The 24,826-nt window shown below is 40.6% G+C and overlaps 1 protein-coding gene across 1 annotated transcript in view; it reads left to right on the plus strand.

Annotated features, from left to right (window-relative positions):
* Aoah (acyloxyacyl hydrolase) overlaps positions 1 to 24,826 on the plus strand; it is a 180,208-nt gene that overhangs the window by 80,955 nt on the left and 74,427 nt on the right. The window contains exons 10-11 of the mRNA XM_057787663.1: positions 778 to 826; positions 2,880 to 2,974. Of these exons, the coding sequence (XP_057643646.1) occupies positions 778 to 826; positions 2,880 to 2,974 (144 nt within the window). The remainder of the gene's footprint in view (positions 1 to 777; positions 827 to 2,879; positions 2,975 to 24,826) is intronic.

Consider the following 24,826-nt stretch of genomic DNA (forward strand, 5'->3'; position numbering starts at 1 on the left):
AGTTTCCATGTGTATTTGGAGTCTTCAAGATCAGGAACAAGAACTCTCTGCTCCTATCATATTTATGGCCACCAAGCACTTTTGTCTTAAAATAACACTGATGTCACCAAGGGACAGGTGTTCCGCTGTCTCGCTTTGGTTTGGAGGTTTGACTGTGATGACCCAGTCACACTCAGGACCAACTGCCCTTCTTGGGTTTCTTAATCCTGAGGTTGTTGACATTTGAGTTAGATACATCATCTTATAATCTGTAAGGTGTGTGACAGCCTCCTATGCCTCTGTCCACAAGATGTCAAGAGCATCCCCATTCACTGTGACAACCACAAGTGTCTCCCTACTTCATCAATGTCCCCTGGGTTGAGTGTGGGATGAAAGGGTGAAACGGATGAAAATTGATGTTTCTGAGGTGTCTGGATGCTTTGTTTTCCAGCTTAGAGATTGTAGCACATACCCTTGACCTAAGTCCCCAAGACTCAGTCAGCCCTCAGTGCTCCAAGGAGAGTCATTCCTGTTCCTTCTCCTCTTCTAAATGGTTGCCCCAGATTGCTCTGAGCGAATGGGCCTCATTTCTTATTATCCTCCTGTTCTATCCTCAATTCCTCTTAAACCCAGCTCATTACATGGAGTACCACTAAGTTGGATTAGGGGCCCAAAAGGCTTCAAAGGGTTTTATCTATTGATTTGCCTTTGCATGTTAAATTCAGTTGGGAAGGATTTAGTGTGTGTGCCTCATAAATTTAAAACCACACTGCTAATCTCTTTATTCCTCTTCTAAAGGGTATTGATCCAAAAGATGGAATTCCATATGAGAAGAAATTCTGCGAAGGTACGAACTAAAAGTCAGTGTCCTACTACAGTGGGTGCTTCTTCTCTAGTTGAGTCAAACTGAAGAGAAAGGAATCACCTTTGTGAGGTGGAGTCTGAGGGTAAGAGTTGAAGTACCTAGTTAGATTGGCTTTCTGAACTGATCAGAAAAAAGACAGGCAGAGAAGAGGCAAATCTGGAAGATGAAGAATGTAATTTGTTTAATTGGCTCTTTCACTCGGGGATGAGAAACCTTAATGATAACATTAGGGAAGAGTACAGGGCAGATAACAGAGTAATCAAAAGCTGGGACTTTTCCAAATAATGAATGACATAGGACGTAATACTTAATCATTTGCATGTCCTTTTTGACATACATTAAAGTTAGCCTCTCATCTCTCATGGTGAATATCTGGACGACTTAAGAGAGAAGCCAACCTCCAGTTTGCAGATGCTTCCAGAAATAACTAAACTAAAGCTTCCTATTCTAAAAGCACAAATGCCTGGGTGTCTGGGCCACCAATGCTAAAAATCCACTTCAGGGGTGGACCAAAACTAAGGCGTTGTCCCTGTTCTGCTAGTCAATGTTTCTCTGCTCCCCTGGGGATGATTTTGGTCATGCACTCATTCAATGAGGGTTTTCCGGATAACCACTCAAAATTTGATTTGAGCTACCTTGATCAGAGTATCCTTGACAAAGGTTACCCTAAAGTCTAGGTGTCCGTAAGCTTTCAGAGGGGCGAAGGGGAGAGCAGGAAATGGAAAGGCCCACTGGAAAGCTAAGGAAATTAGAAATGTTTGGTAACACAAAGAACAAATAAGTTTAGAACCAAACCTGGCAGCACAGGCCTGCAATCTCATACACTCAAAGGCTGAGGCAGGAGATTGAATGTTCTAGTCTTGTTTGGGCTACAGGTGATTTCCAGCTGGCCTGAGCAGGTTAATGAGACCCTGTCTCAAAATAAAATGTGAAAAGCTGGTTGGAACTATAGCATAGTGGTAGAGCTTCTTCTTGGCATGTGCTGAGTCTTAAATTCAATGCTTAATAAGAAAGGAAGAGAGAAAATTGTTAACAAATCTGGAGTATGGGGAGTAGCTCTGTGCTAAAACACTAGTTTAGTATACATGAGGCCCAATGTTCAATCTCCAGGACTGTAAAACGACAATAACAACAATAACAACAACAAATGCAGATTTAGATGAAACTCTAAGCCTTCCAGGCTAGTGATGCCAGGAAGGAAGACTCTTGAATCTCCACGTCCTAGCATCCCACATCCTCTTAAATGTCCCAGACCCTCTTAGTCTCCATTTTTGTGGCCCAGTGGCAGTTTCCATAGAAGCCAAGCATAGGGAGCCACTACAGTAAGGCTGGGCCATCCTCTGCCTCACTCCAGTGGTTTGGCATTGGAGAAAGGAGACTTCTCTGACTCTAGAGGGATCATTTGATTTTTCCAAGCCCTTAAGTGGCTAGAGGGTGTACTCCCCACTAAGTGATTTGTGTAGATGTGTCTCTGAATTTGATTAAGTGATTCTTACATCCAGACATGCAGGCTGCACAGAGACCTTCCTAGCTCCTTCTCTCTGTTAATCAGCCAGAATTGTCCATATAGTACCTTTGTGTATGCGGATTTAAAGACGTTAAAAAGACTATCACATCTTTAAACTATCAAAATTGCTCCATGAGGGCATTCACTCTTAAACAGAATTGGTATATTCTCTAAAAAAGCCATTTCCAGAACCAAAATTTAGGGCATATTTCTGAACTCAGATCAAGTCTGCTTCTTATGTTCATCCATCACCCGTTCTGGGTGCTGTACAGCAGCTGCTTTTACGCTGAGCCAGGAAACACACCTGTGTTTGTGAAGCTTAGCTAGCCATTCCAAGGGCTGAGAAATTTCATTCAGCTCCTAAATGCTCCCCTCACACTCCCCAACACATGAAAAGTGGCGATGTATCACTGTTAGGACGGACTGTGCATTTGATACACACCAGGCTGTCTGTTCAAATAGCTACTCACTCTGGAGCCTGCCCACTGCCTGGGTGTATAAATAATGTAAATAAATTGTGCTTCCTAGGTTCACAGCCCAGGGGAATCATTTTGCTGGGAGACTCAGCTGGGGCTCATTTTCACATCCCTCCTGAATGGCTGACGGCTTCGCAGATGTCTTCGGTAAGTAATTTGGGCAGTACTCATTCTGAATAGGCTGGCCTTAACGTTTGTTCCCCATGATCTCAAAGTGAAGCCAACTCTAAACAGGTGCAAATTTCCCTTTGCAAGGAACATCCACTGCCATTTCAGTCCTAGGCAAATGCATCAGTTTCTCCTCCTCACCTTCCCAGCCTCGGCCCAGCTCCTGTCAGAGAAGGCAAAAATGGCAGCTGAGATCAAGACAATTGCTGATGCGCGGAAGGAACAGTCATGTGTTACCTTCCCCTGGAAGTCAGGACCATGGGGAGTATTTCCAGAATGCATGCTGTCTATAAGCATGAGGAGGCTGGGCAGAGCAGACTGCTGGGCTCCTGAGATCCATTCTTGTGCTCCACAGGAGAACTGTGGAGGACAGAGAATACCCTCCACCCCCACCTCATCTGAAGAACAGAACAATCCTGAAAGGGTTTTTTTTTTAAGTGAAGATAATAACAAAGACAACTATCATAAATAATGAGAGACTCACAGACAAGAAGGAAAGGAGGAAGACACCAATAATCACTTACCCTACCAAACAAACACTGGGCATTGTGAGAGGGGTTTTCATCTCTTAGGTGATCACATCAGGAGTACAGGTCTGCAGGTTCCACACCCACAGAATCAGCCCACTGTAGACAGAAGCCGTAAGGCGGCTGTGCCGACAGCATTTGTAATGGACATGTGTCGGCTTTCATGGACCTCTGCAGATCTGTCTGTGAGACCTGCATAGGTCAGGGACCTGAAAGAATAGGACCGACTACAGTCTAATAGTGTAGACAGTTTTTCTTAGCTTCAGTGTACTTTTACACAAAAAGAAACAAAGAAAGCAATGAAACAAGGAAGGGTGTTTGAGTTCAGAAAAACATGTAAATAAACGCCAGCAAGCACCTACTAACAGAGCAGCCCTTCCCCAGAACTTTCTCAGGATGGAACAATGTAAGTACAAGTGGCTGGCGTGCAGTGCATCTTATACTAGAAAGCACAAAACAAGGCAGAAGGCCATATCCGGATTCAGGTACAGTAAGGACAGCATTCAGCATATCCTTTCAAGAGATCGGGCTCTACAGCTATCTTCCAATCTCCAACAAGAATAAGCATGTCCTATAAATTGAATATAAATGTTTAACACAGGAGGCATGAAATCACATCCAAGTGCAATCCAGGGAAGGAAATGAACATGAGGCAAAGGCCCTCTGCCTTGGTTTCCTGGAGCCTCTCTCACAGTTCCCCAAGGCATCATTCACTATCCGTCACCCTTTTGACTGTGTTTCTGCAGAAATACACAGAGTTTTTCTTGTTATTATTCCTTAAACAGCACAGCACATTAACTGGTGACATGAAACTCCCATTGTATTTGGCATTATAAGTAATCCAGAGGTATTTAAAAGTATCTGGAGGATGTGTATAGGTCATATGTAAACACTGTTCCATTCTATATAAGAGATTTTGGCATTCAAGGGGACTCTGAAACCATCCCTCACAAATCCCAAGGGACTAGAGTGTGTTGTGAAAGAGAATGACAACTGTATTTGCTCGAGTTTCACACCTACGAGGTTATCAGAAGATAACCAATGTCTTCCGCAGTCAAACTGTGCAAACACCTAGGACTTAGACCACAAAGGATGCAGGGCAGTCTGAATGGCACGCACCTAAACAAGGGGCTGTGCCGTCTTCAGCTTCAGCTTCCTAAGGTGAGAGCTGTCATGAGAGGATGTGCCGGATTCCTGTACTGGAACCATCTGTGTAACTTCCAGGACAAGGACAAGACAAAGTAATTAAAATGCAAAACAGAGATGTGCATGGTAGTGCATGCCTATAATCTAATCACTTGGGGAGAGCATCAGTGATTAAAGACTAACCTTAGCTACATATTGAATTTGGAGGCAGCCTGAGCTACATAAAACATGTTTTTAAAAGTTTCATTAAAGATCCTGTGCTGGCTAGGCTTATGACAACACAAGCTAGAGTCATCTGGGAAGAAGAAACCTCAGTCCAAAAAATGCCCATATCAGATTTACCTGTAGAAAATTCTGTGGATCATCTCATTGATAGGTGATTGATGTGGGAGGGCCTTTCTCATTGTGGGCAGTACCATCCCTGAGCAAGTGGTCCTGGATGACATAAGAAAGCAGGGTAAGCAAGGCATGGGAAGCCAGTCAGTAAACAGCACTCCTTTATAGCCTCTGCATCAGATTCTGCCTCCAGGTTCCTGCTTTGACATCCATGAATGGTGGACTATAAACTGTAAGGTGAAGCAAACCCTTTTCTTCCCAAGTTGATTTTGCTTATAGTGTTTCATAACAGCAATAGAAACCCTACTAAGACAGAAATTGGTACCAGCTCAAGTGGTATCACTTTGACAGACCTGACGATGGGCTTTTGGGAGGATTATGGAAGAACTTTGGGCTAGAAAAGCCATTGAGTGTTTAGAGATTAATGAGCTATAGTGGAAACTTAAAAGACAATTGCGGGGAGCTTGGAAAAAGGTGTTGAGAAAAATGCAGACAATGTAGGCATGGCTTGTGGCATTTCAGAGGAAAGTTTGAAAGTCCCTTAAAGACTTGTGATGGTTTAAAGGGAATGATCCCTATAGGCTCAAATATTTGCATGCTTAGTCCTATATATTTGCTGTTTTGGTGGATCATTTAGTAGGATTAGGAGGTGTGGTCTTGTTGGAGTAGGGTTTTGTTGGTGCAGGAGGAGGTGTATTGTTAGGGGTATGCTTTGAGGTTTCAAAAGACCATACTACCCACCTCCCATGTCTGCTTCCTATAAGTCAGGATGTAGCTCTCTACCACTTCTCCAGCATCCTGCCTGCCTATCTGCATGTTGTCATGCTCTTCGTAATGATGATAATGGACTAACCCTCTGAATTGTAAGCCACCCCCAATAAAATGCTTTCTTTTATAGGAGTTGCCTAGGTCTTGGTCATGGTGTCTCTTCACAGCAGGAGAACAGTAACTAAGACAAGACTCTATCAGACCTTTCAATATTTTGAATTAAATATCTATAATGTTTAATAATCTGAAGAGTTGGTTGTAATAATTAAGAGACCAGTGAAGTAAACATTTGTTTCACTGGGACAATTGATGCTAGTCAGTTGAAGCTGAGAAATTATCTGTGATTAAACAGAGAACAGTTTTATCTGTGATTAAACACTGAGGATCATAAATCTGGATGTATTTCCTCAGAGACAGCACATAGAAGCTACAGTCCAGAAGGGACCAAGGCTGCATCCTGGCAGTTGCACTTGGTTATATAAGAGTTACCCAAGTGGTGCTTGTTTTGAAAACAGGAAGGATTGATGGAGATCAGTTGTGGCTTAGCACTGTAGAGCAGGGCTGGAGTCAATGAGAAGAGAGTAGGAGAAGCTAGGGTTAGAGGTACAGTAGCAGGTATCAGTAGAAGGCCCAGAATTGAAGGGGTCGTGGAGAAAGTCGAGACACAGTACCATGCTGTAGAGTCCAAGTCCTGAAGAAAACCCAGGAAGGCCATTGTAAAGTGCAGTCAAATTGTAGCAGGAGATGTCAATACTGTGGGACAATCCCCAAGGACAGCAGCAGCCAATGGGCAGGGACAGCCTGAGTATAATAAACAAGCTGTATGTGATTCAGATGGCAGTCTTGAGAAGAACCAGCTACTCAGGAACTTTGGAGGGATTATGAGTGGGCTCCAGGTATCAAACACTGAACTTTCATGTTGTTGAATTTAGTTTTGCTTTAGTTGAATGACTATTCCCTAGCTTTTCCCTCTTGGAGTAAGAAAGTATTTAATTTAAGTGTTCTTTTGTTTTGTTTTGTTTTTAATGTGAATCCACAGTTAAGAGACTTTGGATGTTTTAGAGAACCTTTGGATAATTAAAGAGATGGGACTTTTAAATTTTTTTAACATTTCCCAGGTTGGGACTTTTAAATGTTAGGATGTTTTATATTGTGATGTTAATAGTAACATGCCATTTTGGGGAGAAAATAAAAAGGAAAGGTTCTAGTTGAAAGGTGATATGTTATCACCAGCAATAAAAGCTAAAATAACAGGAGATAGCAATTACTGGTCATTAATATCCTTTAATATAAATGGACTCAACTAACCTGTAAAGAGACACAGGCTAAAAGATTGGATACAAAAAACAGAATCAGTCCTTCTGCTGCATACAAGAAACACACCTCAACGTCAAAGACAGACATCATCTCAGAGTAAAGCCTTGGGAAAAAATTTTCCAATCAAATGGACCTAAGAAACAAGCTGGTATAGCTATCCCAACATCTAATAAAATAGACTTCAAACTAAAATCAATCAAAAGAAACAAAGAGGGACATTTCATATTAGTCATAGGAGAAACCCATCAAGAGGAAATCTCAATACTGAACAGATCTATGCCCCAAATACAAGGGCACCCTCATATGTAAAAGAAACATTTCTAAAGCTTAAATCACACATTAAACCTGACACACTAATAGTGGGAGACTTCAACACTCCCCTCTCACCACTGGATAGGTCTGTCAGACAGAAAATCAAAAGAGAAATAAGAGAACTAACAGATGTTATGACTCAAAGAGACTTAACAAACATCTATAGAATAATTCATCCAAACATAAAAGAATATACCTTCTTCTCAGCACCTCATGGAACCTTCTCAAAAAATGATCACATACAAGGTAACAAAGCAAAGCTCAACAGATAAAAAAAATTGCAATAACCCCATGTATCTTATCAAATTACCATGGCTTAAAATTAGAGTTCCACAGCAACGTTAATTCCAGAATGCCCACAAACACATGGTAATTAAACAATGCTCACCTGAATCATCAATGGGTCAAGGAAGAAATTAAAGACTTCCTAAAATTTAATGAAAATGACCACACAACATACCCAAATTTATGGGACACAATGAAAGCAGTGTTAAGAGAAAAGTTTAAAGGAGATCAAGGAGATATAAGTCAGAGGAGAAGAAGAAGTCAAACTATCACTGTTTGATGATGATATGATATTTTACATAAGTGATCCCAAAAATTCTACCAAGGAACTTCTACAACTCATAAACGCTTTCAGTAATGTAGCAAGATACAAGATTAACTAAAAAAAAAATCAATAACCCTCCTGTACACAGATAATAAAAGGGCTCACATAGAAATCAGAGAAACAACACCTTTACAGTGGCCACAAATAGCAAAAAATATCTCGGAATAACTCTAACCAAACAAGTGGAAGACTTGTATGACAAGAACTTTAAATCTTTGAAGAAAGAAATTGAAGAAGACACCAGAAAGTTGAAAGATCTCCCATGCTCTTGGGTAGGCAGACTTAGCATAGTAAAAATGGCAATCTTACCAAAAGCAATCTACAGATTCAATGCAATGCCCATCAAAATCCCAGCAAAATTCTTCACAGACCTCGAGAGAATGGTACTCAAGTTCTTATGAAAAAGCAAAAACCCCAGAATAGTCAAAACAATCCTGTACAGAGACCAACATTGGAGCACTGGACTGAAGTCTCATGATCCAAAGGAGGAGCAGAAGGAGAGTGAGCACGAGCAAGGAACTCAGGACGGCGAGGGGTGCACCCACACACTGAGGCAATGGGGATGTTCTATCGGGAACTCACCACCGCCAGCTGGCCGGGGACTGAAAAAGCATGGGACAAAACCGGTCTCGCTGAACATAATGGACAATGAGGACTACTGAGAACTGAAGAACAATGGCAATGGGTTCTTGATCCTATTGCATGTAATGGCTTTGTGGGAGCCCAGGTAGTTTGGATGCTCACCTTAATAGACCTGGATGGAGGTGGGTGGTCCTTGGACCTCCCACAGGGCAGAGAAACCTGCTTGCTCTTTGGGCTGAGGAGGAAGGAAGACTTGATTGGGGGAGGGGGAGGGAATGGGAGGTGGTGGCGGGGAAGAGGCAGAAATCTTTAATAATTAAATTAATTAATTAATAAAAAAAATCAGCAAGAAAAAAAAAAAGAAAAAAAAAGAAGAAAAAAAAAAAAAAACAATCCTGTACAATAAAAGAACTTCTGGAGGCATCACAATCCCTGACTTCAAACTCTACTACAGAGCTACAGTACTGAAAACAGCCTGGTATTGGCATAAGAACAGACAGGAGTACCAATGGAACCAAATAGAAGGCCCAGATATTAATCCACATATCTTCGAATACCTGATTTTTGACAAAGAAGCAAAGAATATAAAATGGAAAAAAGAAAGCATATTTAACAAATGGTCCTGGCGTAACTGGATATCAACATGAAGAAGAAGAATGAAAATAGATCAATATCTATCACCATGCACAAAACTCAAAACATAAAACTAACCACACTGAACCTCACAGAAGAGAAAGTGGGAAGTACCCTTGAATGCATTGGCACTGGAGACCACTTCCTAAATATAGCACAGAAACTGAGAAAAACAATAAATGGGACCTCCTGAAACTGAGAAGCTTCTATAAAGCAAAGAACAAAGCAAGAAGACAAAACAGCAGCCTACAGAATGGGAAAAGATCTTCACCAACCCCACATCAGATCTCCAAAATATACAAAGAACTCAAGAAATTGATCATCAAAATTCCAAATAATACAATTAAAACATTGGATACAGACCTAAACAGAGAACTCTCAATAGAGGAATCTAAAATGGCTGAAAAACACTAAGGAAATTGTTGCAAATTAGGTTGGTCCATTAAATAACCAAGCCAGCTTTGTATGCTATGAATACCATTGGTTAATAAAGAAACTGGCTTGGCCTGATAGGGTAGAACAGAGCTAGACAGGGAAAACTAAACTGAATGCTGGGAGAAAGAAGGGTGGTGTTGGAGAGAAGCCATGGAGCTACCACTGGAGACAGCTGCGTTGAAACTTTGCTGGTAGGCTACAACCTTGTGGTGATGCATAGATTAATGGAGATGGGTTAAATTAAGATGTAAGAGTTAGCCAATAAGAAGAAGCTAGAGCTAATGGGTCAAGCAGTATTTAAATAATATAGTTTTCTGTGTTTCTATAGTTTTCAGGGACTGAGCTGCCAGGAATCAATAAGCAGCCTCTTACTACATCTATTCACAATAGCTTTGAAAATACTAACTTATTTATTAGGTATAAATGTAGCCAAGGTGAAAAACCTCAACAATGAAAACTTCAAGACCCTGAAGAATGAAGTTGAAAGACCACTAGATAGACTGAAAAATCTTCTTTTTTATTGATAGGCAGAATTAAAGTTGTAAGAACGGCTGTACTACCAAAAGCAACCTTATAATGAATGCAATTCCCATCAAAATTCCAAAGATGTTCTTCAAAGGACCAGGAAAAAAAACCTTAAAATTTATATGGTCACAAAAATGGCATCAATTTTTAAAATAAAAGCCATAGTTTTCATAATCTCAAATTATATCACAAAGCTATATCAACACAAATAGCCTGCTACTGCCACAAAGACAGACACATGAACCAGAAAACTAGAACAGAGAATCCGGAAATAAATACAGATAGTTACAATGACCTAATTTGTGACCAAACTATCAAAAGAATACAGCCTCTCTTTAATAAACAGTGCTGGGAAAACTAAATTTCCACGTACAGTTGACTGAAATTAGGTCTATTGTCTGTCATAGTGCATAAAATCAAGGTAAAGGACATCAAAAACATTAATATAAGATGTGAAAATTTAAAATTGCTAGGAGAAAACACTTCAAGATATATGCACAGGCAATGACTTTTTTGAACTGGATTCCAATAGCATGGAAACTAATATCAAGAACTGTGAAATGGAATCACATGAAATTAAGAGGCTTCTTTATATCAAAGGAAACCATAGGGTGAAGAGACAGTCACAGAATGGGGAAAAAACTTTGCCAACTATACATCAGCTGAGAGATTAATATTGGAGACATAAAGAACTACAAAAATAAAACATCTAAAAATAATCATGCTATCAAAATGGGCTAATGAACCAAATAGACAGTTTCCAGAAGAAGAAATAAAATTAACAGTAAATATTTTTAAAGTGCTCAGTATCCTTAGCCATTGAGGAAATGTGAATTAAAAATTGGCTTAAGATTCCATCTCACTGGAAATGTCAAAGAACTAATTTTTAAAAAAGATTTCATTTCTCTATAGTCAGAGCGACTACTGTCAGGAAAACATTTGCTGGCAAGGATGTGGAGAAAAATGAATCCTTATTCACAGCTGATGTAGCCACCAAGGAAACGAGTGTGGAGGTGCCTCAAGAGTCTGAAAATAACACTACCGTATGAATGTGCTCTCTTACTGTTTGGTACATACCTGAAGGATTCTAAGTCAACATACTTAGTGAAGCCAGGACAAGAAGAAATGAGGTATCGTAATTAGTTAGTTGATACTGAAAATAGATCTCGATCTTCCAGTTAGCACAATAGCCACCAATCATTCTAAATTGCCAGGGACTTAAAACAACAGTGATTCCTTCTCGCACAACCATGAGTCACCTGGAGTCACCTGTCTAGGTCAGCCTCTGCTGGTTTCAGATCCAAGCTCCATATTAGATCCTGGACAGCTCCATATGTTGTTTGTCTTTCATAGGTAGGCAGTCTGTCCAGATTTTTTTCTCAAAAGTACGGCAAAATGCAAGAGGACGGGGCAATATATACAAGCACACTTACTATATCACATCCTCCACCAAGCCAGCCCTGAGCGTAAGTCACATTCACATGACGGTGGTCCAGCTCAAAGGAGAAGGAAGCATATCTGCCTAAAGTGAGAGATGGAAAGGAACAAGGTTTGCTTTGTTGCTTTGATGAATTACAAGCATTGAACTGGAGACATGACTCTTCTGTTGAGAGCACAGGCTACTCTTCCAAAACACCCTGGTTTTATTCCCAGTCCACATGGTGGTTCACAGCCGCCTGTAACTCCAGCTTCCAGGGATTTGATGCCCTCTTGTGGTCTCTGAGGGCACTGAACATGTCTGATGCACAGACATACAAGCGAGAAAAATACATATATTCATAAAAAATTAAAATGAGTAAAGACTAATTTTTAATTATGAATGTCAAATGTGTATTGAATAAAAAGGTAAAAATACAGAAATTACTAAGAACTTGCTTTTAAAAAACTCCTTTATTCTGCCAGCTAGAGAAAATTATTATAACATTTAAATATCAAAACGGTTCTCAAATATTTTTAAATATTGCATCAGAAAAGAAGACATAGTGGCAACAGGACTAATTTTATGAAATCCCTCTCACCCCACGTCTCAGACTTTCCTTGGTACTTCTTCCCTCTTCTCCAGGGCATCCTCACTGCACAACCATCTGCATCTGTGTTCAGTCACTGGAAATTGCCAGGTTGTCAGTTAGCACTCATCGTTGCCCTTCTCCATGTTTCTATTTAGTCTGGAGCTGATTTTACTTATATTGATGCTCCACAGTGCCCTTTTCAGTGAGCACGCTGTGATGTGCTAAACCATTGACCCGGAACTGGATATTGAGCTGCTTCATGCTTTGCTTTGGGACTATAATGAATTATGCTTCCTTAAAAAAAAATCACTTCCTATTTTGAAGAATTATTATGTACAGAATCTCATCATTTATAAAAGGAGTCAGCCTGGGTATGAAAATTATGTCCAGTTGATATTCATGAAGTGTGTTGAGCTCAGCAGTCTTAGGCTTCTGTGGTTTGACTGTTAGTGATTGTGGCATGTGTAAACAGTATAAACTACACCTCAAGCAATATTTCTAGAGTCATGCTAGGCAGGCCCAGCCTCAGAGCACAGTCTGTGCATTGATCAAATCAACAAGCAGCATCGTTGAGCCTCCCATACCCTAAGCCCTATGATGGAAAGAAGCCAGGTCCTCACTGAGCTTGCTCATGAAAACACATACACTAGCGATGGCAATTCCAGGGCAGTCCATGCTGGGAAGTGCACCTACCCCCACAATTAAGGGATGAAGGGAAGGCTTCACAGAGGAAGAAACACATATTTTAAATGGAAGAATGTATTGGGGCCGTCATATATATGCTCACAGAACTAGGAAGACCTGTCTCAATGATGGAAAGACCACATGGACGAAGGCTTTGGAAGTAAGAAGTTTGATGAAGTTTTACTGAAACTCACAAAGCACAGATAGGAAAACCAAGCTTAGCTAGGAAGGTGTGTGGGAGCCGCACTGAGGAATTCATAGCTTATCCAGACGTCTTAAAGCTGAGAAATGCACTCAGCAGATTTGAATTGCGGAAAATTCATTGTGATTTCAATGGTTAGGACACATTAGTTTAGATGTAAACTTTTGTTTACACTCAAACAAAGGAAACTCAGTCTAGTGAGTTATTAAAATTGTAGCAAATTATAACAAACTACGAAAGTAAGCAAGGAATAAAAAGTAGACAACTCAGATGCCATATAGAATCAGAGAAGGCATGCATCCTGATGACTGTTGCTAAGAGGTCACTGTGTTAATCAGTTTCCATCACTGTAACAAAATGCCTGAACTAATTAACTTTTAAAGAGAAAAGGTTTTGGTTAGTTTTGGAGCTTCCAGTTCAAGATTGATTAACCTGATGGCATCAAGACTGCTTAGACAGCACAGTGAGACCATGTCACGGAGCAAAACTGTCTACTTCATGACCAGGAAGCAAGTAGTCAGAGGTTCTCACAGTCCCCTGTAGGGGCATACTATCAGAGTCCTAAGTGCTTCCTGTTAGTCCCTCTTCTCCTAGAGTCTACTATCTCCCAACACCACTCAATTGAGGGCTCAGCATTTAACACATAGACCTTTACGGAACATACACATACATGTGTGGTGTCTTCAGCAATAGGAGCCGTTGCTCAACTCCTGAGAGGCAACCAAGGCTACATCAATAGTCATCAATATTTATATTGCTTTGGGAGTCACTTGAACTGCCCTGACCCATCATTTGAATGGAGTTTTCTCATGCTTGGTACTGGGGGTTTTGTTAGTCTATGGTTCTTGTCAACCAAAGTGGTGTATTTACTTTTATATAGACAATATAGATATAGATAGATATAGATGAAGATGAGATAGGGATAGATAGAAATAGCTATTCATCCTTATAGGTATCGTGCATAATTTTAGGTAAATATAAGATAATATGATTACTTGAGACATTTTATCAAACAACTTTGTGTTACTTTTTTCTTGTCCTTCCTTCTCTTAAGACCATATACACACAAACAACATAAAAAGGTCTCTGCAATTCGTGTTATGTTTGTGAATACATATATAAAAATATATGTCTATGCAACATTAATAATCAAAGGATGAGAGGCTATTAATTTGAAAGTGGGGAAGGTAAGCATGAGGGCCCTCCAGAGGAAAAATGGAGGTGGAAAATTGATTTAATTCTATCTTAATTAAATATATATTTGAAACTAATAATATATTTGAAAAATGTTTGACAAAAGTTGACAATGATATAAAGGCTGTGTAAAATCTTATTTAGTATTTTGCGATAGTGCAATCTCTATCACAACTACGCAGCTTTACTGTTATGTGAAAACAGCAAAAGACAATATGTAAGTTAATTAATGTGGCTGTGGTCCAGGAAGATGTATTTCCAAAACAGGATGTTGACAGGATCTAGCCCATGGACCAAAACGTTCTGTCCAATAATAGCTTCCTATAAGAGGAATTGGTGAGCACACGTGTTTAGGGCTATGAGAAAGCAAGCCATTCTGTCCCCCATAAGAGCCCCCAGCATGCCTTGCCTTTGCTTTCCAATAAGACAGAAAGCATCCTGTCCCTATCTCTCGCCTGGAAAGAAAGTATCCACCATGTGCTTTCCTGCATCAACCTCTCTACTTTGACCTGCCGCCCTCTGGTTAGGCAGTCGGCACCCCCGAGGCATGTTCATGGGAAATTAGGTTAGGAGATAGATAGAAAGTATTTGTGGGTCAGTAAGGAGAGAGTGACAAGTGTCACCCTTATGGTTCCCAGCTTCATTCTTCTGAGGGCCATAGAATAGTTCTGCCTCTTCCTCCCTTGATAAACAGCAGTGGCTTCTCTTCAGCATGTCTAGACCTTAGTGATCAGGTACAAATCAAATTGCCTGTCTTGGAAGGAAGACCTCAATTTAGAAAGGTTCCGAAGAAAGACAGAGACAATCAAAAAACGTGGATGCTATTGTGGTGAATTTTTTTTATTGTTGTTTTTCCTTTCAAAGTAAAAACAATAACAGCTTAGGTTACTTTATCAGAAAAGAAGGCAAGGTTGGAAGATCAAAGAGGCCAACAGTAGGCACTGCCCTCCTGCTTGCTTGCCCATCTGCTTGAATGTTATTTTCAAAATATTAAATGCTGCCTCTTATTGAACCGGAATTGCATGATGGGCTAGGGAAGAAAGTGGAGGAAGAGATTCTGAAAACATCAATTTCTCAAATGTTTGTTCAGCTTGTGAAACTGTTGCTTGTCCTGTTATAACATGTTAGCGTGACCCCTGATGGCTGTTTTCTGTAGGGCAAGGAGCACAGACTGAATTTCATGCTGTGTCAAGGGCAAAAAAAAAAAAAAAGTCCTTAATCTGGTTGCAGAAAATGCATATTGACCTGAGAGCAGGAAGCTTGGTATTTAAGCCCCATGTGCTTCATTCCTCTTGGAGATGATTCTGTCTGTCAGCTCAGCGACCCTTTATTAGCCCACAAACAACACAGACAGGAAGGATCAGGGCTCCTACCTCACTCCCTCACTCCCCTTGCTTCCCATATTCTGGATTTATCAGGTATTTAAAAAGCTTCCACCATGCATAAAAGCAGATTTTCATGGTGCCCATAAAATATGGAAATTCAATATGAGATGACTTCATGTCCACTCCTTAAATATCTGAGCATTTTGAGTACTTTTTAAATTATTTTTTTAAGATGAGAAAAAGCTGTTGTGTGATAAAAACTGAACAAAATTACATTTCCTGCTTGTCTGACGTCTTGCAGGGCAGCAGAAGAGACAGGCTAAATTGTGAGAGGTAATTCTTCAATTCTAGTTACCACTCATTTATTCTGTCAGAGGAAGACAATTGTGTTAGCCATGGAGCGTTCCTTTCTCTAGCAGCCATCAGATCACAAGATAAAAGTCTTCTTCGCTCCCTTGCCCTATTCTTGGATGTGGGTGACCTGGCCTGTTCCTGGCTTTTATGTCCTTCTCAATGTGCTCCGGGGGAGCAAGCCAGTGGTTCTTTTCTTTCTAAAATGGGTGCAAATCTAGACTCGTCATTTCAGCCACTACTGCCTTCTGAGAGAAATAAAATGCCAAATACTCATGGTTATGAAAATCTTCAAGATGGAATTATTTAAAATCCTGTCTTAGTTAGGCTTTCTGTTGTCGTGAAGAGACACCATGATCATGGCAACTCTTATAAAGGGAAACATTTAATTGGGATGTTTCGCTTATAGTTCCGAGGTTCAGTCCATTATCATCACCATGGTGGGACATGACTGTGTGCAGGCAAACATGATGCTGGAAAAGTAACTGAGAGTCTTCCATCTTGCAGGCAACAGAAAGTGGTCTCAGTATCACACTGAGGGAAGCTTGAGCAAAAGAGACCTCAAAGCCCACCCCTACAGTGACACACTTCCTCCAACAGGGCCACACCTATTTCAACAAGGCCACACCTCCTAATAGTACCACTCCTTTTGAGCATCATTTTCTTTCAAATGACTACAATCCCATACCTCTGAAAGAGCCCACATCCCTGCTCACCCAACCTGTAGGTGGTGATTTTCACAGGAAATCGGTGTACCAGGCCATTCCTGTGCTACCCAGTGAGCTACTAGGACTAGAGAACAGTTCCTTATCCTCGGGTTGTTCATATCTATGCTTGACTTCATTTCACTTCCAAATTAACCACTAAATGGATCTCATTTAATTACTGCATCTCAAGGAAAACTCCAAGAATCTCAAATCCATCTGGACATAAAGGGATTGTAGAAATGACTGCAGTTAAGAGCACTGGCTGTTCTTCCAGAGGACACAGGTTCAATTCCCAGCACCCATATGGCAGCTCACATCTGCTTGTAACTCCAGTTCTGGTGAATCTGATACTTTCACACAGACATACATGCAGGCAAAACACCAATGCACATAAAATAAATAATAGGCAAATAAAGTAATTAAAAAATAATTTGGTATTTGAAAAAGTGTTTGACCTTCTTAGCCATCAAGGAAATAAAAGAAAAAATTGCTTTGAGACTTCATGTTACCCAAATCAGAATGTCTATCATCAAGAAAACCAGTGACAAGTGCTGCCAAGGACGAGGATGAAGAGGAACCTGATGCTCTTTTAACAGGACAGAAAACTGGTACAGGCATTGTGAGAGTTGATGTGGTGGTTCCCCAAACAGTTAACAGAACTACAATATAACTCCCACGCGACTATAGCACTACTTTCTCAGCCCCCTGAGTTTGTGGCAGCAAACCTGGTGTGAACCTTGATGATTAACAAATCCCCCAAAGCCTCCATCTAAAACTGTTGGCACTGGGTGTCAGGTTTCAAATACGCATTTGGAAGGGAGACCAAAAGTCATATCATATCTGACATAAAAATGAGATATAAAGCACAGTGGTATGTGTTTATATTATTATTAAGTTAAAAATGGATCTTCCCAGTTAGATTTTTAAGCTCCCAGAGACTGGTTTTCACTCCTAAACCTCCAGTCATTCCTCCTTATCTATTTTTCTCCATCGTTAATAATGAAATCATGGGCACATGTCTTTCCATTCACAGTCTGTACTCAGTTTCTATTGTAGCCTGGGGAGGCCATCGTACTAGGTTATGGACAATAACAAGGGGTGGAGGCAGAGAGAGGCAAGATCTCACCAAGGGATGTGTGTGGCCCCACATGGTCTTTTTGGTCAGTCTCAAAACCCAAAGATGACAGTGATATACCAATGACCAAAATATCAAGGTTCCACAATCATAAGAGGGAGTAATTACCTTATAAAAATGTAAGATGTTCTTTGCCCTTATTATTTTGCCAAGTGAGAACCCAGCAATGAAGAATCAGAGGTGAAACAGATTGAACTCTCAGCAGACACAACATGGACTACCATCATCCATGGGATTTTGATACCCCAAACAATTTAAGTGAAGCTGCTTTAGAAATTACCAACCCTGGGACTGCAGAGTTGACTCACTGGTTAAGACTGCTTCTTATTTTTCTGGAGGACACCCCTGGGTGGCTCACGACCATCTATAAGTTCAGTTCCAGCATATCTGATGTCCTCTTTGGACTTCTGCTGGCACCAGGCACACACTCATATACAGAAAATAACACGCCTAGGAAAAATTAGATAACCAAACATTTACAAATATCAAAAAAGGAAAATTTACGATAAACAATTTTGGTTTTTTTCTGGCCCTTGAAGAATTTTTCTAATTATGATAAAAAACACTGTCCCCCATAAAAGAACTGAGTTCTGATTTTTTTCATACAATTAGAAAATTTTTACACTCCTGTTTTCTTGTTTTTATGAATTTGGATAGAATTTTCCAATCACCCATAAAAAATAAAATAAAATACAAAGCTGATGGAAGAAAAGGAGTTGGCAGAGTCCAGTGGTACAGTGTTCTTACTTAGTGTAAAGAGTTATGTAAATTAATCCCTCACTTCATTAGTTGGACAAATAAAAAATAGGGTTAGAGTTTAAATGATAAGTAGAAGGAAAGGAAAAAGAGATGATTCAAGTATTTGACAAGGTAAAAAAGCAATTAGACAAAATATTGAAAGATTAAATGCTCCCCACTATTCTATGTTCTTCTTATTTTTCATCAGATGATGTTTTTACTCCCCTCTCAAGTCATGGGGTCAGAAAGAAAACTCCACAGTTGAAGCTTTAATGGGTCCATGATCGATGAGCCACACTTGAAGTTTCTGTAGGCACTGTGATAGATAACCCACAGTTGAAGTTTTCATGGGCACCATGATAGATGACCCACAGTTGAAGTTTTAGTGGGCACCATGATAGATGACCCACAGTTGAAGTTTTAGTGGGCACTGTGATAGATAACCCACAGTTGAAGTTTTCGTGGGCACTGTGGTAGATGACCCACAGTTGAAGTTTCCGTGGGCACCGTGATAGATGGTCTACAGTTGAAGTTTTAGTGGGCACCGTGATAAATGACCTACAGTTGAAATTTCCGTGGGCACCGTGATAGATGATCTACAGTTGAAGTTCTCATGGCCACCGTGATAGATGATGACCCACAGTTAAAATTTTCGTGGGCACCATGATAGATGACCCACTGTTCAAGTTTTAATGAACATCGTGATGAATGCAGAGCTGCTTTTGCTATCGGTCTGCTTACCTGTAACATGTTTTAAGGTAATAAATGTGAGGACAGTTTGTTGCACTAGGTTTGTCGGTTTTCTTTGCCCATAGTACCATAAGTTTAATCTTGTGATTTGCATATGGCATTACCAGTGCTTGAACTTCTTTGTCCCTTCCCTCTTTGCACTCTCTTTCTAGCCGTATAGGACTCCCTGTTTTCATCTGTTCCTTCTAGCCATTGTAACGAACTGTCTTACACTGGATAATTTGTGCATAATAGCAGCTTATTATCTACAATTATGGACACTGAGAAGTCCCAGATGTTTAGCGTCTGCGAGAATTTGCTGTCTATTCCAAAGATAGAGCTTTAGGCTGCTTCTCAGTTGGTGAAAGAGGACAAAGTAGAATTTGGCAGCTTTTCTTCTCATTCTTCCATTCACAATGGTAGAGATCCAGTGACTCGCTCACTTTCCAAAGGCTCCACTTCTTAACACTCCTAGCATCAGGTGTGAGTTTAACATGTGACTCTTGAGACCACTTAGACCGTAGCATTCACACTAGGCATGCATCCACAATTCATTCTTCACAAGTCACATGTAACAGACGCCTACTTGTACGGACTGCCACACTGTCCTGGATTCCCCTAATTGTCACTGAACATTTGCAAAGCAAACTTCATGCACATTTATCTTTTCTCAATGTTTCAATTAACCAGTAGGCACCATTATTAAATATAGTTTTATATAAAGGTATGGTACAGAGAGGTGAAAGGATGCCTTCAAAGATGGAATCACTCATTGGCATAACTTATACAATGAATTCCTTAAAGTAACAACTCTGGTGTGATACTTGAGGTGTCTCTCCCCATCTCCTCCCCCTGCTCTGTGTGTGTGTGTGTGTGTGTGTGTGTGTGGTGAATCCTAACTCTGCAGGGATCTTCCTTCAATCTCATTCATCTTGGAGTATAAAGCTTACCAAACCAAATTTTATGACAACTGTGATACAGAATCTAGCCTGAGAACACAGGGAAAAGAATCTGGTGATCTGCTTACTCACTTTCTGTTCTCCCAGAACTATAGACCTCCACGATGACAAGTTCATTGTCCACAGGACTTCCTGTCCCCATCAGAAGCCAGAGCAGATCCTGAGCAGAAGGTGGGGTCTGTCTGTATCTGTATGGAGCCACATAATGTTTTGGTATTTACCCCCCAAAATACTCATTCTATACTCTGTACTCTTTTTAGACGTAGCCTCCATACAAAGAAATAGAGGTGAAAATTGGCCTCAAACCTCAGTCCTAAAAGCCTGAGTCACCAACAGATCCTGCTGAGTTCTCAGAGATGGCAGAAACAGAAGGGGGAAAATGTTGTTCCACACTGTTCTGTTATTAAGTCCTTTTATTCTATCTCCTGCCCAGCATGGAAGAGGAATTCAATGTTAGTTAGTTACTCACTTTGTCTGAAAATGCAAACATCACCCAAAAGCCAGCACATTCTAGCACAATCGCCGATGGGAACCATTTGGTTACAGAATGAATTGGTGTAGCAAAGCCCAGAGGAATGGGGCCAGGGCAGGGAAGTGTGCAAGAAATTCAAGGGAAAAATAAAAATAATATATATATATATATACATATATAAATTCTTCAAAAAAAAGAAATTCAAGGGAGCTCTTTAAGTTGAATAATTTTATGTTTGTGTAAAAAAAGACATTTGGGTAGTGACGTGGATGGAGAACTTGAACTGAGCTGGCAATGTGGTGATACTCAGGACCTGAAAAGCCTTTGACAAGAGAAGCAGCTCACATGCACCACCTGCAGCATGATGAAGGAACTGCAGGCCAGTGGAGCTGGGAAATCATGATCCCAATCATGTTTTTGTTTCTTATTCTTCAGCCTTAAGGAACCAATTCAACAGCTACTTCTTTATTTCTAAACTAACAATTCCAGCTCTATATTCTTCAGCAGTTCTATCCCTGGACTGAATATAATTGGTCTATTTAACTGATATTTTTCATATCCTTTTTATTTTTCTGAGAATGGTTACCCATATATACCTTCAAATGACATTGTACTGTTTGAAAATAGTTCAGTTCTTAGTCAGTTATGCATGTCAGGAAAGAGAATATTTTATGAAAATTGCCTACAGTCTTTCGGGATGGGAAAGACAAACGAAATGCCATCAAAGAGCTTGCTTTGCAGATGGAAGACTGATGGAGTCGTGGCTGATATCATTGTTCTTTCTCTCACCTAACAAAACTTCACAGGACCTTAATACCTGCTTGTTGACATGATCGGGGTGGTCAGGGTTGGAGACTATGAAGATACAATGTATACATTTATGAAACTGTCAAAGGACAAGTAAAAATTACTCTTTAAAAACTAGTCCTGAATCCAAATTATTGTGTTTTCTTCGTGGTTATCAAAAAATTAAAAACCTGATTTTTCTCAGTATGTGAAATCACACAAAACAATGTTAAATTCAACTACTACATACAGTAGTGTAAGCATGTCAGTTACGTCATAGAAATTCAGCCACGTCGTTGGAAAACCCAGAGGGACACTCGAAGCAATGTGCTAGTTGGTCTGACTCTCGCTGAGCAGCATGAGTTCTTTTGACTGGACATTTTTTTGGTAAATATGGTCTTTCCACATATGTGCATTAAAGATGCATTTAGGAAGCTTTTGAAAACACAGATGAATGCTCAAGAGGAATAAGCAGGAATTGATGAGGGAAAACTTCATGCATGTTTCTCCCACTGGAAATGCCTTTGGTATAATGTGCATGAATGTGGCTTTTAGTTCTTAATATGATTTAAATGTTCTCCTTTTGTCAAGGATTTTCACACATTTGTTATTAATGACTGTAGATTTTTATTTATAAAGTTTACTAAGAAAGGTGAGACGGGGGATCTGTGCATGCTGCTGTTGGACTACTTAAGCCATTTCTGCTATCTGACAGTAAACTATAGCCCTCGAAGCCTGGGACGATCCTCTTAGAGGTGTGGCCCATCCTAAGCACAAGCTTTGCACTGCATTGGTCTTTCAACCGACTACCCTATTCCTCACTCTGTCTTCAGATCTTTACCAAAGCCCTGCTGTGTCAGACAATACTGAACCCAAGGAACTGCTAGAACTGTGTCGTCCCTGATGAGCTTCTTCCAGAAACAGTCAGGCTTTGCCAAAATACAAGTGAAATCTAAAACATTCAATGAGGGAAACACAGCTCTGCCTTATTTTGATGTTATTTAAATCACCGGGGTTAACTGTATGCATCTGGTTGCCCAAGGCTTCCAGGGCCTTGGAATGCAAACTCACTGGGGTCCCAATTGTAATTCAGCACCAGCTGCTGTCCACCACAGCTTAAATCCTAGTTAGTAGAGACAGCGCCAGAGCTGCTTGGGCTTCTGAGATATTAGCAAGGTTTCAGAAACTACCCAAGGAAATGAGACCCAGTTAGTCCTCCAGAGAAATGAGCTGAAGGAATGAGCATTGAAGATCACAACTCCAAAGACACTATTACCTGCCATTTCCGCACCTGTCTTATACTTCCCCTCAACATGTCCTCTTCCCCAGTCACTTGACAGCTTGGGGAAAACAGTGAACAGTGGCTGCATAGAATGTGGAGCCATGTGTCAAGGTTCTCTATTCAAATCATAGAGTGTGGGTTGCCCTTGTAGAGCTGGATATAGATCTGATTTTTAGAGGGAAGCCCTTCCCTTGCTGATATTTTTCAGAATGCTCTTCCCCTCCACTATTATTTTAAGACAGAGAACTAGACAGGCCTCCCCATCTGGGTTTCCAAATCAGAGTCACCACTTTATGGACAGAGAAAAGGGGGAGGGGGAAGGAGCGCATCCTTCTCTTAACTTTCAACATGTCTTACAGGGAACCAGCTCATAAATTCTGCCCACATCTCACAAGCCATCTGCTTACTCATAGATCTGCTTAATATGGCTTATACGTTTTATCCATTCTATTTGCTTTCCTTGCCTTCGCTAGCAGAGTTGAATATTCTCAAATCCTACAGCAAACATGCATTGTAAGCAAAAAGATATAGGGGGGAAGCAGAACAGACAGAGGAAGACTTGACTCACAGTGGTAGAAGAAACAGAGACCGTAATGTAGAGTAGCTGAGCCCTGTAACAGAAGGGTTCAGAGCAGAACGTCTGAAGGGGAAGCACCAAGGATGACAAAGCTTCAGTCGGGGATTTCATGCTCTGCTATGATATTCTAGGAGCCTCTTTTCAAAGTGTCTATTTCTATTCCTCTGAAGGAAGTAACAGAGCAGGTTTACCTCAGGAAACCCTTCCTGACCATGCCCCCCACTCCCGTCTCTCAGTCCCCTGGGAAAAATACAAAACATGGAGGGAGGGATCATGACCATACTTGAATACCTGTTAATTAAGTGGCTAATTTTAACAACTAAATTAACATAGTAGAAAGCTTCCAAACACATCTGTTTAGGTATGCTCCTTCTAGAAATTAGGCCCCTAGAAGGATTTGTGCTAGGATCCATTTTTTAAAGGAATAGTAAGCAATCATAGGCAGATACAGTTTTCTTCCACAACTTCATATCAGCCGTAGAATGTGACTGAAATGAAGATTCCTGGAACAACAGTCCAGGCCACAGGCTCTTGACATTCTGCCATAGGCATTAGGGGACATAAGTCTATTTTCTCTTGTTAGTGACGATATACTACAGGCTGGGTAAACTATAAAGAAGTTCACTTTAGCTTCCAGCTCTGCAGGTTCAAGGTCTAGAGGTTACGTATAGTAGCATCCCCCGTGAAACATCGCATGGTGACTGTGACCATATGTGTCTGTGCCTCGACTTATAAAGACAACAGCATTCAATCATGGATTTCCACCCTAGCGGCCTTATCTAGCCCTAATTACCTCCTCAAAACTCTACCTCTATACATCATAATCTGGTTATGTTTGTTCTCTGAATGCCTCACACTATGGATTAAATTCTAATCGGGGTTTCAGGGGTTACATTTCATATTCACACCACAGCAGATGTGCAAACCTTCTGAGATGGCAGTGAGAGAACAGCTCTTGGATCCCTGAAAATGACTATAAAACCCAAAGTACTTTGGCAAGGGAAAAGCTTTATTTTTTGCCTAAGGTATGTGGCTATGCCAAATCAACGAGGCAAGCACACCCAGCATTGGACCCACTGGGCTTTTATGCCTCACTGTGGTGGTCAGAACTTGGTCTCACACTCTTATGTGATTGGCCAACTCAAAGAGGTGGAGCTCACAAGCCAAGAACACCTCTTGAGAATGGCTTGCAATCTTTTTTTTTTTTTTTTTTGGCTTGCAATCTTGAACACATGTTTTGATTTCAAAATGTGCTGACGCTGGGGGAGTTTGCTAAGTGGCTGCTGTGTAATTTTAAGGTGGAGTTTTGTCTTATTTAACCTTCTGATGGAAAAGGCAGAACGTTCGTTCCCACAGTAGGCCATATTCAATATAGCTGCATATTTGTGTGTGTGTGTGTGTGTGTGTGTGTGTGTGTGTGTGTGTGTGTGGCAGGGGGTAAGCCATACTTTGATTCTCAGAAGTCTTCATACTCCCAAAGTCAAAGACAT

This window comes from Chionomys nivalis, chromosome 13, assembly GCF_950005125.1.
Source record: "Chionomys nivalis chromosome 13, mChiNiv1.1, whole genome shotgun sequence".
Lineage (NCBI taxonomy): Eukaryota > Metazoa > Chordata > Mammalia > Rodentia > Cricetidae > Chionomys > Chionomys nivalis.